The following is a 15402-nucleotide window of genomic DNA, read 5'->3' as shown; positions in this document are numbered from 1 at the left end:
GGTCGGGGGGTGTGGTGTGTGTGTGTGTGTGTGTGTGTGTGTGTGTGTGTGTGTGTGTGTGTGTGTGTGTGTGTGTGTGTGTTCAAAGTCAAGTATACCACTTGAAGAAAAACAAAAAAAGACTGTTCTTTGTGTGGTTAGATCAAGATGCTTTCTGAAGTTCTTAGATCTCATTGGCAGCTCACTGTAAAGCTAGATGTGGAATTGGACAGCGTGCATACCAAAACACATGACCACCAATGTCTACTTAATTTCCTCTCGTGTTCTGCATAAAACCCAACCACAGGTCCATTCCACTGACTATGCTATCGACTGCGAGTCCTCCTCACTCTGTCCCCTTCAAAGATGGTGTACTGTGCAGGGGAGCTCTCTTACGTTCCCCTCGGGGGTCGACACCAAACAAGGTGTTGACCACTGGGGGTCCGTGAAGAGCAGTGAGTGACGATACATAGTCAGTGGAATGAAACCTGGCCTCCCGTGATGACTAGCACGTACCGTGCTCCAAGATGATCAGCTGGGCACTGGACTGGATGTTGCCTGCATCATTCTCAGCCAGGCACTGGTAGAAGCCCTCATCTGACTTTACAAGACCCAGAACCTGCAGATTGTGCTCCTTCTAATGAAGGTGAAAGGATGATGGTGGAAGAAATGGGGGGAGAGAAAGCAGGAACAAAATAAGTTAGGAAAAACTGAAAAGCCAAAGGCAGTTGTAAAGAATATCACTAATAAAGATACTGTGTGTGTGTGTGTGTGTGTGTGTGTGTGTGTGTGTGTGTGTGTGTGTGTGTGTGTGTGTGTGTGTGTGTGTGTGTGTGTGTGTGTGTGTGTGTGTGTACTGTATTTATGTCGGTAATCTTACAATTATTTTGAAGTAGTCACTGGGGATCACAGCATCTCCATTCTTCACCCATTTGACGGTAGGAGCCGGGGAACCAGTGACCTCACACTCAAAGACAATGTCCATGGACTCACGGGCGTAAATGTTGGCCGGCCGCTTCACAAACTCGGGAGGAACTGTAAAAGGGAAACAGTGAAAAAGGATCGAGAGACGTTTACTAAGACGTATCGAAATCGGATTGAAATCGACGTTCGATACAGTGTATAGAAATCACAAGCCGACTTGCGATATTTCATTGCATGTGCAGTTTGCGCACGTGACTCGGACGTTCCTGTCCGAAACCCATGCTAAAGAAATTTCCACTGTGATGTTGTTGAACAAAGCTTGTCGTGCCTCTCGGGAATTGTTGATGTTTCAATTGTGCCTTTACACATTCTATATTACGGTAGAAATATAGGAAGAGACATGCGACCCCTTTCAGTGGTGGAAAACGCTGGGTTTAAACATTTGATAAGCGTTCTAAAACCACATTACCAAGTAGATGACCACAACAGTGTTACATATTTAGTATTACTATTTTATTTTGTTACTTTAGAGTAGAGCTTAACAATAATATTGTACTCTCATCATCTTAAAGAAACATCTGAAAATGATGTTAGGGCATAAAACCCAAAGTTTATATTGTTATTAGCTGATTCTCATTTGTTATTAGTCAAATAAAAGTGACTAATTGCAGAGAAACAACTGTTTTTCTTTACAAATCAAAACATTAGCCTATATTAATAATCATATAGCGCTCTGTGCTGAAAATGAGGTTTTTAAAAATGTGATTGAATCGTATCGTATCGAATCGGGACCTTAAAATCGAAAGTTGAGTCCAATCGTGGATTAGGCGAATCGTGACAGCCCTAACGTTTACTGTGTGTACATGATGTGTGTGGTTGTGGCAGCACATTGACCACTGCAGGACGAGTCGCCTCACTGTGGCTACTAGTCAGAAACTAAATTGGAAGAGGTAGCCTCCTGCAGAAAGCTACTGTAGTGTACATAGTCATTTCCACTCTTTTTGAACTTGTACATCAGCAGGTTTTTGTCATAATTATTCAACATAACGTGCCACTACACAATCAAGCTTGGGGTGAAGGAGGAACAAGGGTGTGTGAATTTTAATCAGAAATTCAATACAGAAGTTGTCAGAACTAACCAGGCATGTCAAATACTGTTCACACACACACAACTCTGACCCTTTAAACAGAGGCCGTTTTAGAACCGACCAAGCAGATAATGACAAGAGTTTGAAAATCTTTTTGAAGGAAACAAAATTAGCACCAACTACCTCTGTTAGTCACATTCACAATACAATAGGAAATTGCGCAGCCTTCTATAGAGTAAAAGTGTTATCCTATTAATTTGGATTGCCTGCGTGCTGTTTTGTTGTTTTGTAAAGCGACTTTGAGTACTCAGAAAAGCACTTTTCTGCCCTGTAAAGCACTTTGTGCTGCATTTCTATGTCATGAAAGGTGCTATTCAAATAAAATGTATTATTATTAAGAGTACTTGATACATGAGTCAGAGAGTGAGAAACTAGAGAGAGAAAGAGAGCACAAACAGAGGAGGTCAAATAGTGGTGATATCTTGGTATTAGCTTCCAATTCACATGTTGATAATGATAGACGATATGGTCCTATTTATTTACCCTGCAGATTAAGGAGATAGGAGTTTCAAGTCCACTATAGGCAGGATAATTGGCTATGGTTAATTTAGCTCAAGATCAAACCGCTAGTTTGGTCTTTATACTTAATGACTTCCTTATAATAATCAGCCTACCTACTGTAGGACCAACTGATGGAGGCAGTGATGGAAATGAATACAGTAAAACATCTAGAACACCAGGCCAACTGTGTGTCAAACATGCGTACGTGCGTGCGCGTGTGCGTGTCTGTCTATATTTGCAGGCATGTGTAGCGCTCTCAGAAATACAAGACTGCTTCCTGGTGCCACATATTTTAATTTATAGAATTGTTGTTTTCTGAAATGCAGAAAATACAAACACACAATGTGTCAGCAGAAAATCATGGCTTCGTTTCTGTCTGCTCTGTTCATATCAACTGAATTTCCCAAATTATCCAAAATACATCAAACAGTACATTTACAAGTTACAATCATCTAATCATCAGTAATCACAATAGTCCAATTCTAATCAGTTCAACCAGAATTACCCAAAATCATCATTTAGGTCCAAAAATAATAAATGCATATCTCCAAACTCACAGTAACATATACCTTATCAAAGAAATAACCAGTACAGTATTGTAGTGGATTCATAGCACACACTTCAATACAGTACAGTTACTACAGTAGTGGATTCATAGCACACCTTAGCTTGTAGCTTTAGCTTGACTAGCAGTGAGCATATAGCCACCACAGCACCTCATGTGCTAAAGCTGAACAGGTAGCTATTAGGCTAACCACAGCACAAAGTGCTAATGCTGTTCATAAGTTCTCAAATCAACACTCTTATTATAAACAAACAAAAACGAGTTGTGTCCAGGCACAGATAAACACAATAGTTAATACAGTATTCATGTTTTGCACTATATCCCACCTGAAATGCAGAAAATACAAACACACAATGTGTCAGCAGAAAATCATGGCTTCGTTTCTGTCTGCTCTGTTCATATCAACTGAATTTCCTGCTCCAGTCCCTTTCAGAATAAAAGCAAAGAGCTTCCCCTTCAGAACAGAACATGACTAATGGAGAACACTGCCATCTACTGACGCAAAGTGGTATGAAATGGTACTGCAGACTAGACGTTTGCCAACTGAACTATATATCTGTGGACAATAAAATAAAAATAACATAAAACGTATGAATAGGGGTCCATGATAAACATTCGACATTAAGAACATAACTATGGCATGTGGCCAGATATGTTTCATATCGCCACACCCTCCCCCACTTTCTTAAATGTCTCCTGACATTTGACAAAGAATAAGGTCTCATCCTTACTGAAAAACCAAATGGTCACATCAAAACAGGCACAGTACCTTGTATGGCAATAACACCAATAAAGTGATACAATTCTACCATTAATCACCCACCACGGTTTACCGATACTCAACACCATTTCAATGAAAAAAAATAAAACCAGTTTTTCTTTTCAGGTTCCGTAAACAGTTTCACCTTTCCTTTTGGTAAAATTACTTCTCTCCTGTAACAAGACTCGATTAGCGGCCAACTCATCCAATAGTCTGTTACCCGTTACCCTTTTCTGTTTACTTATCAGAGACAATACACTACATCTTGTCGACCCATGTCCCCACAACAATACAAAAATCAAAAACACAGAATAAATGCTTTTCTCACTCAAAACCAAAAATAAATGCTTCTCTTGTCTTCTTTTCACTCATGTGACCATTACTATCACCGGCAGTGTTTCTGTTTTTTTGTTCAGTCTCTCAGTCCTTTCGTGTGTGTGAGTGTGTGTGTTGTACGATTTAGAGCAGGGGGTAGGGAAGTGGTGTTTATGCTTGTGTGTGTGTGTCCGGGTGGGTTGTCTGCATGTGGAAGGGGAGTTGTTGTGTTTGTGTGCTGTATGTGTGCATTGTCTGCATGTGAATGCTGTCTCACTGTCTTTGTTTTGCACTCCAGGGTCTCCACAACATCTGGACACAGGGGGATGGTCTCTTCACTTCAACGTGTCCCATATCCATCCCTCTAGGAATCACTTTGGGTTGTCCTAGTGCTTCGTATGTCAGCATCTGAGGTGGGCGTCGCTGTCTCTGAGGGTAACCTTGTTCCACTGGTGGTTCTCTCTCAGCATCCTCTTCTTCTACCTCAGCTGCCTGCTCTGGTGGCTCTTCCCATTCAGCTTCCTCTTCAGGTACGGCGTCCTCTTCATCTCCAGTATCAGGTAAGTTTTCCTCTTCAGACACGGCGTCCTCTTCATCTCCAGTATCAGGTAAGTTTACATTCACCAGCTGTTCATTTTCTCTCTCCTCCATTCTTGGTTCATAGGGCTCAGCATCAGGATTCAATGTGACTGTTCTGCTTTGCTGGCTGTGACGAGGGAATCTTAGAACCATCTCACACTCATCCTCCTCTTCACTGTCTGTCCCTTCTGAATACAGGTCTGGACGCTGCTGCTGTTTAGGTTTCACATTTCTCACCTTCTTGGGAGCTCCTTCTGAATCAGGTTCTTCGACAGGTAAACTGTCACAAGGGAGCAAAAGGTTCCTGTGTACCACCCGACTTTTTCCTCCTCTTTCTGGTGCAATCTCATACACAGGGCTGTCGTTGCTCTTGCGACTCACCACGACATACACCTTGTCCTCCCAGTGTGATCTGAGTTTGCCTGGCCCCCCTCTTTGACTCAGGTTGCGGAGCAGGACCCTGTTGCCTGGCTGTAGTTCCACTCCATGGCTCTTCTTGTCATAGTATTGCTTTCTTCTCATGGATTCCTTACTGTCTGTTTTTGCAGCGATCTCATAGGCCTCTTGCATCCTCGCTTGCCACTGTTTCACATACTGTGCATAACTTTCTTGTTTCTCAGAGGGCTGCAGATTAAACAAGAGGTCGATGGGCAGTCGAGGTGAACGGCCGAACAGCAGGTAATATGGAGAGAACCCTGTGGCCTCACTGCGTGTGCAGTTGTATGCATGCACTACCTTTGCTAGGGAGCTCTTCCAATCAGCCTTCTCTGAGTCGGTCAACGTCCTGAGCATGGACAGAAGGGTTCTGTTGAATCTCTCAACTTGTCCGTTGCCCTGGGGGTGATATGGTGTAGTGTGGGATCCACGGACACCACACAGCTTCTCTAACTGGGAAAACATCTGGTTCTCGAACTCCTTTCCACAGTCATGGTGAATTTTCGCTGGGAAAGAATACTTTAGAGCATAATCATTAAAGATCTTTTCTACAACTGTTTTTGCTGACTTGTTTTTCGTCGCATAAGCCTGAGCAAAACGGGTAAAATGGTCCATCACTACAAGTATGTATTCATACCCTCCTTTGCATTTTTCCAGGTGTAGAAAATCTATTGACACCAGCTCGAATGGATATGTTGTTTTGATGGTGGTCAATGGTGCTCTGGTCACCTTGTTTGGTGCTTTCCTTTTCAAGCATTCACAGGTGCTTGTGACAAAGTGTTCTACATCCCTTTGCATGCGTGGCCAGTAGAATCTATCCCTAATCAGGCCAAGGGTTCGTTCTATGCCCAAATGTCCCATTTCTCTGTGCAGCTCATGGAATGCGGTCTCGTGATGCTCTTTAGGTAGGAGTAGTTGTTCTCTGCCTCCAGCTTTCCTCTGCAAAATCCCTTCGTCACTCACATGAAGTCTGGTCCATTGTTTTAATAGCAGCCTAACATCAGCTGACTCTGCTTTCAGAGCCCGGCCAGCGGGGAGATGATTGCTTTCCTTGTACTGCAGAACACGTCCTATGACAGGGTCTCTTTCTTGGCTTTGCCTAATGTCGGCTGATGAGAGGGACTTATCTGTGGGCAGTGTTGTAGTATCCTTCACTAGATTTATGGCATCCAGGCTCACTGTGTTTGTCCAGTGGCAGGGGTCCTGTTTCTGACATGAGACTGCCTCCACACAAGCACTGATCACATCTTGCTTGGCCTCTTCTGTGCACTGTCTCATTAGCTGGTCAATGTTCAGTGGCATTCGGGAGAGACCATCGGCATCTGCATTTTGTTTTCCTGGTCGATACTTCACAGTGAAATTGAAATCAGCCAACTCAGCAACCCATCTGTGACCTGTCGCATTTAATTTCGCTGTGGTGAGTATGTATGTTAGGGGATTATTGTCGGTGTAAACCACAAAATTTGGGGCGTGGTACAGATAATCCCGAAACCGTTCACAGATGCCCCATTTTAGCGCCAGGAATTCCAATTTTCCTGAATGCATATTGTAGTTTTTCTCCGGTGGTGTCAGTGTTCTGGAGCCATAACCGATTACAACCATCTTCCCAGCCTGCCTCTGATATAAGACGGCTCCCAGCCCTTCCTGTGATGCGTCACAATGGAGTATGAATGGCTGTGTAACATCAGGATAGCCTAGAATGGGTGGCTCTGTCAAACAGTCTATCAGCACATCCAGAGTGTCTTGGTGGTTCTGAGTCCAACAGATAGGGGTGCCTGGTGGAATGTGGTTTTTCTGTTTTGCACTGACCTTTTTCTTGTTTTTCTTTTGTTCAGGAGGTGGAATCTTTCCCGGTGGTATTGCCAGCAGCCCATACAGTGGTTTTGCCACTTTTGAAAAATTGGGGATGTAGGCCCTATAGTAGGACAGAAATCCCATCATTCTTCTCAGCTCTCCCACTGTTGTCGGCCTCCTCTCTTTTAAGGCCTGGACTGGTGCAATTTCAGCAGGGTCCATAGTATAGCCGTCTTCTGACACCATTCGACCAAGAAAGCGTACCTTACGTCTGAAGACTTCACATTTACGTGGGCTGAGCTTGACACCGTGTTTCTGATATCTCTTCAAAACTGCTCGCATGTTGTTCACGTGGTCTTCAAATGAGGAGCTGTGGACAAGATTGTCATCTAAGTATGGCTGGCACATGACATCTCGCAGGCCCGCTAGACAGTCTTCCATACTTCTCTGGAACTCTGCCGGTGCTGAGCTGAGTCCAAACGGTATCCGATTCCACTGATATAGCCCCCAGGGTGTTATAAAGGCAGTCAGGGGTCGGCTCTCTTCATCCAGGAATCCCTGGTGATACGCCTTTCCTTGATCCAGGACAGAGAACCAGGAGCTGCCACTCAGGGAGTCGAGCATATCTTGAATCCTAGGAATAGGATGCCGGTCTGGAACCGATTTTCTGTTGAGATCCCGAAAATCACAACACAGCCTCAGGCCCCCATCTTTCTTCCTCACGCAGACGACTGGAGAAGAATATGGTGACCGTGACTGTGTGATCCAACCCCGGTTCAACAGGTCTTGGAGATATTGCTTTACCTCTTGATGCAGGGGCTTTGGAACTGACATGTATGTCTTTTTCACAGGTGTCTTGTCATGCAGCGTGATATGCATATTTAGAGATGGAATTGACCCGACGTCACCGTCATCATAGGAGAAAGCATTGCACTCCTCTCTCAACAGCTGTCTCACAACCTGCTGTTCATCATCGCTGAGGTGGTCTAGCTTCACAGGAGGGTCCCACTGTCTTGGTCTTTGCGTCTGGCCTTCTGTAGCTCTCACCTCACTTTCTAGGTTTTGTGGGCTGTAGTGTCTCTCAGGCTGTGAGTTGTTGCTCTCCTTGTTGTTCTCAGGCTGTTTTGTTTGTATTGGTTCTGTTGTGGCTGCATACACAGTTTTTACTTCTTGGAGGTGGCCCAGGATGAGGCGGGAGGTCAGTGTGACATCATACTTGTTAGTGTTAGCGATGGGGACTGGCACATATGCTGATCTGTCTCCGTCGATCCTAACGAGGCCCTCCTGTATGACCAAGCCCTCAGGAAGCTGTGGTAGTTCACATGGGGTAAACAGCATACTCTCACCTGTAAACTGAGCTCCTGCGTGTGCACGTGCAAAGATAGTAGTGATTTGCTCTGCTGCCAGACGTATTCCTCTCTTGCCTGCCTGTACTGTTCCAACATCCATCCTGGAATTTGGAGTCTGCATTATCTTGAGTACTGATCGTGCACTTTTCACTTCCAATGAGAAGAGCCTGCTCACCTTCTGGATGGCATCTGACTTTGGCATTCCTTTATCCCATCGGTTCAGTAGCTCTTCAATAACATTAAACCCAATAATTGGATGCTCAGCTACCTTGGAGTCACCTGACACCAGCATAGGGACAAGCAGTGTCTCTTCTGAGTGTGGATCTGTTAACTGGAACTGTACCTCCACCCAGCCATCAAATGGGATCTTGGTTTGGTTTGCAGCTAACCCCACCAGTGGCTCCTCTCCCAACAGCTCTGCAAGGGGTCTCACTTCGCTGTCAGGTAGGTGTTCTTTCCTCCATTCATCATTGATGAGGCTCGCTTGAGCCCCTGTGTCCCACAGTGCCTCAACTGCAACATTATCTAGTTGACACTGGACTAGGCATCTATTTCCAATCAGGCCAATGAGCTTGGCTTGACGGCGTGAAGGTAAGTATTGGACAGATGTGTCACACACAGACGGTGTTCTGTCTGTCAGTTTGTTAGTGTATGACTGGTCTTCATTACCTGCTGTGGTCTGTTGTAGTGGTGGGGCTTTTTGACAGGGTGCTACATTTGTCTTGGACCTGGAAAGGTGGAGGGCTACTGGTGGTCCTGGCTCAGCAGCCCCCTCCCGTTTCCCGGACCTGGTCTCCTCAGTCTGCAGCCTCGGGAAAGGTGCCCTTCATGCCCACAGCGATAACAGTGATTACATGACTCACCAACATTTGCCTCTTGACATGCTTTGCATCCTTTGGTCCACTGCACAGCTGATGGTGGCCTTGTCCCTGCATGATGATGCAACTTTGTGGCTTCCATTGTCTCAAGGAACATCTTCTTAATCTCCATCACTTCTGCCTTTAGGTCTTCTATGCACTTAATTGAGTCCACATCAAGCTCTTTAACTTTGCCTTGCTTTTTCTTCACTCCTGGTGGAACTTCCTCTCTTCCCACAGCAACAGCATTTTTTGTCCCTGTCTCACCGCTGTGTTCTGTGTGGATTTCATTCAGCTTAGGCTGCTTCCATGCTGCTGTCTTCCTCTGCTTGTTTTGCCGTTCTTGTTCCAGGCTAGCAGCCTCGTTTATTCTCTCTATTAGGGTTTCATCCGTCACTGTTGGGTTGCTAAGGTAAGGTTTGATCTGATACTTCACTGCATCACAGATTAGTCCCGTCTCCACTGATCTCAGGAACTTGCGTTGGATTAGGTCTGTGCTGAACTGTTCTCCTTCTTCCTCATCCCCCGATTTCCATGTTAATTTCTCTCTCAGCTCTATTGCTCTGAATAAGAAACTTTGGGCCGATTCTTTGGGATCTTGGGAAATGTTCATTAATCTCTGCAGCAGGTCTGCTGAAGAGTCAACTTTATAGTGTCCTTTCAGGATGGTCTTCAGTGTCTGAAGTGTGAGGCCTCGCTTTATTTCTAGGAGGTCGCGCAGGTGAAGGCCAGGGCTAACTGCTCTCACCACTGCCTCAATGATGTCCACTTCAGAGTAACCCTTCTTCACTCCAGATTCCATCTGATTGGTGAGGCTGGTGTAAGAAAGTTTTTCTTTCTGGCCGGCTTCCCCAATTTGTCCACTGATCCGGAACTCCTTCCTCAGGGTCACTTCTGGTGCTGCGAGAGGTGTTGGTGTGGCTGTTGCCTTCCGTTCATTCCCTGCTGGGACGCTGATCTTGGGCTTTTCTCCTAGTCCTAATGCCCCCATCTTCTCCTCTAATGCTCGACGTGCTTCCGCTTGAGCTTGCTGGAGCTGTGCATATTCCTCCTTCAATGTTTCTATCTCGCTGGTCTTTTCTTTATCCTCTGGCTGTTGCAGTGGTCCCATGAAAGACAGAAGGTCAGAGAGGTAATTAGAGAACTGTTCGGACTCCTCAGCATTCTCAATTTCTTCTAAAGTGTGTTCTGCCAGTCTGATAAGGGCTCGTCTGGTTTTGGCCTGGAATCCCCCATCTGCTGGTGCAGTGCACTTTAGTTGCTCACACACACGGATGAGTGCTGGTTTCTCCAATGTCGGTAGCAGTGAGCTCACATCATCCTGCAGCTGCTCCATGTCTTCCGGTTGGGTGTGTCACCTGAATCTTCTCTTTTGTCCTTAGTTCGTCTCTTGGTAAAGGGGCTGCGTCTCGCTGTCCTCTTTACACTTATCTCAGTAGCAGTGCCTCCAAAAATATGTAGCGCTCTCAGAAATACAAGACTGCTTCCTGGTGCCACATATTTTAATTTATAGAATTGTTGTTTTCTGAAATGCAGAAAATACAAACACACAATGTGTCAGCAGAAAATCATGGCTTCGTTTCTGTCTGCTCTGTTCATATCAACTGAATTTCCCAAATTATCCAAAATACATCAAACAGTACATTTACAAGTTACAATCATCTAATCATCAGTAATCACAATAGTCCAATTCTAATCAGTTCAACCAGAATTACCCAAAATCATCATTTAGGTCCAAAAATAATAAATGCATATCTCCAAACTCACAGTAACATATACCTTATCAAAGAAATAACCAGTACAGTATTGTAGTGGATTCATAGCACACACTTCAATACAGTACAGTTACTACAGTAGTGGATTCATAGCACACCTTAGCTTGTAGCTTTAGCTTGACTAGCAGTGAGCATATAGCCACCACAGCACCTCATGTGCTAAAGCTGAACAGGTAGCTATTAGGCTAACCACAGCACAAAGTGCTAATGCTGTTCATAAGTTCTCAAATCAACACTCTTATTATAAACAAACAAAAACGAGTTGTGTCCAGGCACAGATAAACACAATAGTTAATACAGTATTCATGTTTTGCACTATATCCCACCTGAAATGCAGAAAATACAAACACACAATGTGTCAGCAGAAAATCATGGCTTCGTTTCTGTCTGCTCTGTTCATATCAACTGAATTTCCTGCTCCAGTCCCTTTCAGAATAAAAGCAAAGAGCTTCCCCTTCAGAACAGAACATGACTAATGGAGAACACTGCCATCTACTGACGCAAAGTGGTATGAAATGGTACTGCAGACTAGACGTTTGCCAACTGAACTATATATCTGTGGACAATAAAATAAAAATAACATAAAACGTATGAATAGGGGTCCATGATAAACATTCGACATTAAGAACATAACTATGGCATGTGGCCAGATATGTTTCATATCGCCACACATGCATATTCCCCACTGAGGGATTTGTGACTGAGTGGTGAATAATGTGGCTCACAGTATGGGGTCGGGTCTGGGTACTAGTGAAAGCCTTGGTGTGTCAGCAAGAGGGCACAAAGAATAGAGAGCAAAAATCAATGGGTGTGTGTGTGTGTGTGTGTGTGTGTGTGTGTGTGTGTGTGTGTGTGTGTGTGTGTGTGTGTGTGTGTGTGTGTGTGTGTGCAATTGGGAAGATGATGTCTGTCTGGGTATAGTGCCTTCTGACATTTTGACTGACACTATGCTATTCATATTTCTGTCTGGATTCTACTTCCCTTGGCATGTATAGGTGTGCTTGTTTGCATATTGTAGTCTGTACAGTATGTGCCTGCACATACAGTAGGTTTCCATGCATGCCATGATGTCATAGAACGTATGTATGTATGTATGTATGTATTTGGTTAAAATGGGTAAGGTTTTAAAAAAAGGCAAAAGCATGCTCTGTTGCACTGGCCTAAAAGTGGGTCCTCTAAAACTGCTTCAACTTCTGAGAATGTGTTTGGTTCATTAGCCACCAGATGGCATACCTTATAAGTATGTATGTCTGTATGTATGTATGTATTTAAAAGGGGGGCTTTTGTATGTATGTATGTATGTATGTATGTATGTATGTATGTATGTATGTATGTATGTATAGTATGTATGTATGTATGTACAGTTTTTACAGATCCGTGTGTGTTCACTATTTCCTGACCAATTTATTTTCACTCATTCAGAGATCTAGATATCTAGTGTCAGCAGCTCATGTTATCAATATAATTATTTTAATTTTAATTATCCATCTTCATTTTGTTCTTTACGCTTATCTGTCAGTACATCTTGTGTGTTTCATGACACTGATATTGCTGGCATGACACCTGAAATTTTCCTCCATGGGGCTCTTATCTTGAATCAGTCCCTATCCTATCATGTTGCATCTCTTCCTGAACTCCTTCCCTCTCCATCTCTACAGAATAACACCTCGCCTCTGTGTGGAACTCAGCACGCCGTCGCTCTGTCTTTCCCTGGTGACACGCACCATTTCCTCTAAATGGGAGTTCACACATTTGGAACCTATTTGACTGGGCAATGAGCACAAACGCCCAAATATACCAATAAAGCTTCAGGGGCCCCGGAAGCTGTCAAGATTCAAGAGGGGTGATCTCTCTGTGTGTGTGTGTGTGTGTGTGTGTGTGTGTGTGTGTGTGTGTGTGTGTGTGTGTGTGTGTGTGTGTGTGTGTGTGTGTGCGCTTGCATGTGTGTGTACATGACCCTTAGGTTGAAATGTCATACTGAGTGCAGTGTAGGTAACAAGGTGGAATTCATCATATGGGCATACCTAGCAATAGATGCATTTTTTAGGTTTTCGTTTTTTTCCCCCTCTATAAATCAATGCTATTGGACACAGTTTACATCTGTGTGTTTTTTCAAAAAAATATTGAACCAATGAAAAGTATTAAAAAGTGCTTCGGACAAAACCTCTTAAATCCATTTGACCCTCTAACTCCACCACCTCTCCCCGTCTCATGCAAGTAATTGACAAAATTATATAAAATCAGACCTTTTTTCTTATTATTATTTACTGAAAAATGAACATTTTGGAGTTAGGTGGTTTCTTCCCGACAGCGGAAACAAACAAACAAATCTTGATTTCATTCACCTGTTTGATTCCCATAGCTGCATGTTCCTCCAAAGCCCAAACACACCTGCATTTAATTACAGAACCTACTCCATTTTGAATCTCATTCAAGATGATGACACCCAGACGGTGTATAATCAGCACACTATAATATGTATCTGAATTAGAAATAAGCAACTTGACAACAAACATACTGCACCATGGCTGCGTGGCTGGCTCCCTGAAAATGGTCTTTTGGCGATGTTCACGAGTGGGAAGCCATTCTCTGTTGCTACCCTTAAGGTTTGTTGGGTTCCCGTTAAGTAAGGAGAAGAACTGGAGATAGCGTAGTCCCGGTGAAACTCCTGACTGTCAGCTGAAAAGAATCGGCTGTATCTGTCTAACCTCCCCTAAGACCAAACAGTAGGGGTCAGCAATGACTGGCCCATAATGACTATAGGAAAATGAAATGAAAAAAAAAAAAGATAAGAAAAAAAAAGATGTTGGAACTTCAGCCAATTTGTCAATAAACAGAAGGCCAACACTTTTTTTAATTGGACTACTCCCAGAGCAAAGCATCTGAATTGAAAATGACCTGTTACTATTTAGACAGCTTGACCAGAGTCCCATTAGCTATACGAAGCCAAACAAAAGCCAGTGGGCACCCGGGGTTTACTCTGAGGGCAAGTGGAGCACACACCACTCTAATTACCAATCCTGCTCTTCCCAAGATAACAGCTTTATTCTTAATCCCTATCAAAACCAACAGCTTCCGCAGTAAAGCGTTTAAGATGCTTGATGCTCGTTTCCCAGTTGCAGAACAGACAACAGTGCTTTGTCCAGTTGAAGACAGAAGTGATAGAAAGGGGAGTCATGTTTGTGTCAATTCAAGATCTTGTTGTCTAGTCTTCCACAAGCCAAGCCTGGTCTGAGAAGGATATTAAGGATTTTGACAGCTTACTGTAGATCCCCCTTTGTTTTCAGGCACAGTTTTCAGTATCAAAGTCTTGAGGCTGACTGATGTTTCTGTAGCATTCACATCCTAATATATTTGTGCAATGCCACAGATCTGTTGCATCTTGAGGTAATGAGAACCTCCAGCAAAAAGGTCTTTGCTCATAACGTGAACAGGTTCCTAAGTTAGTTAAGCATTCTCTTTGTAAAAAAGAAAAACACAATGTGCTTCCATTGTATCCTCACACCATGCACAATATGTCTTTTATCTGGAGTTCTTCAATATGGGAACCAATCGACAAAAAAGGAAAAACAGCGCCCTCTGCTTTTGTTTTCCTTTTGAATTTGCCTCTGGAGGTGGCACCAAATGTGGATAACAAGATGTTGGCCTATTTGGCCCGTGTGGTCCATAGATATAAAAACCTAGATGCCTCATTGGCCGCTGCAGTTCATTGGAACGACCTGTATCGCATGGGAAGCCAGAAGTCAAGCGGAAGTGTGGAAGGCACGCTGCCACTCAAGCGACTACTGACCAATCACAGCGCCTCTTTTCCGGGACTTATGAATTAAATTCAAAGGAAGCTTTAAGGGCCTTGCAAACGGGGAGCGAGGAACGCACACGTTGATTACCTGGATCAACGACAGGTCTGCTACAGGTCTGCTCAAGAGGGGCGCGACAACGCAAGCGGTCTAGTGAGTCGTGAGCGTGTGCACGAAACGAGCACAACAAATTCACGGGACGGCGCTCACGCAAATACGCTTGCGTTGTCGCACCGCGACTTCTCCGAGCAAAAACGCAGGTCTCATTGAAAATGAACAATAGGCGCGTTTTATCGCTCTCCGTTTGCAAGGCCCTTTATTGGCATGAGAAAACAAACATTTACACTGCCTCTGATTGGCCTACCGAACGTCCCCATCACGTGCGTCACAGAAGCTTGCCTTCCTTCGAGATACAGACGCCCCAGAGCCCAAGGAGGCTATGTCTATGGTTTGGTCCCTCCTCTTCCGGCCGCACGTGTCTTTGTTTACATTCCTAACATACTGTATCCAACTATACACGTTGTAACGGGAACAGATTTAGCTGCAGAGTTGGAGAGATTAGGAGTTCTTTGATGGGGCATTCATAAAACATTCATTAGAAGTCTAGTCTACTGAAGCTAAGTG

At 44.1% G+C, this 15402-nt stretch overlaps 1 protein-coding gene across 4 annotated transcripts in view; it reads right to left on the bottom strand.

The window, feature by feature from the left end:
- The window catches only part of neo1a (neogenin 1a), a 200514-nt gene that overhangs the window by 54405 nt on the left and 130707 nt on the right, over positions 1-15402 (bottom strand). For all 4 annotated transcript variants that reach the window (XM_079496866.1, XM_079496868.1, XM_079496867.1 and 1 more), the window contains exons 6-7: positions 860-1014; positions 496-616 (exon numbers count right to left, since the gene is read on the bottom strand). In XM_079496866.1, the coding sequence (XP_079352992.1) occupies positions 496-616; positions 860-1014 (276 nt within the window). The remainder of the gene's footprint in view (positions 1-495; positions 617-859; positions 1015-15402) is intronic.

This window comes from Electrona antarctica (genome assembly GCF_951216825.1).
Source record: "Electrona antarctica genome assembly, chromosome: 3".
NCBI lineage: Eukaryota > Metazoa > Chordata > Actinopteri > Myctophiformes > Myctophidae > Electrona > Electrona antarctica.
Note: the sequence above shows the minus strand (reverse complement) of the source record. Positions and strands in the feature narration are given on the sequence as shown.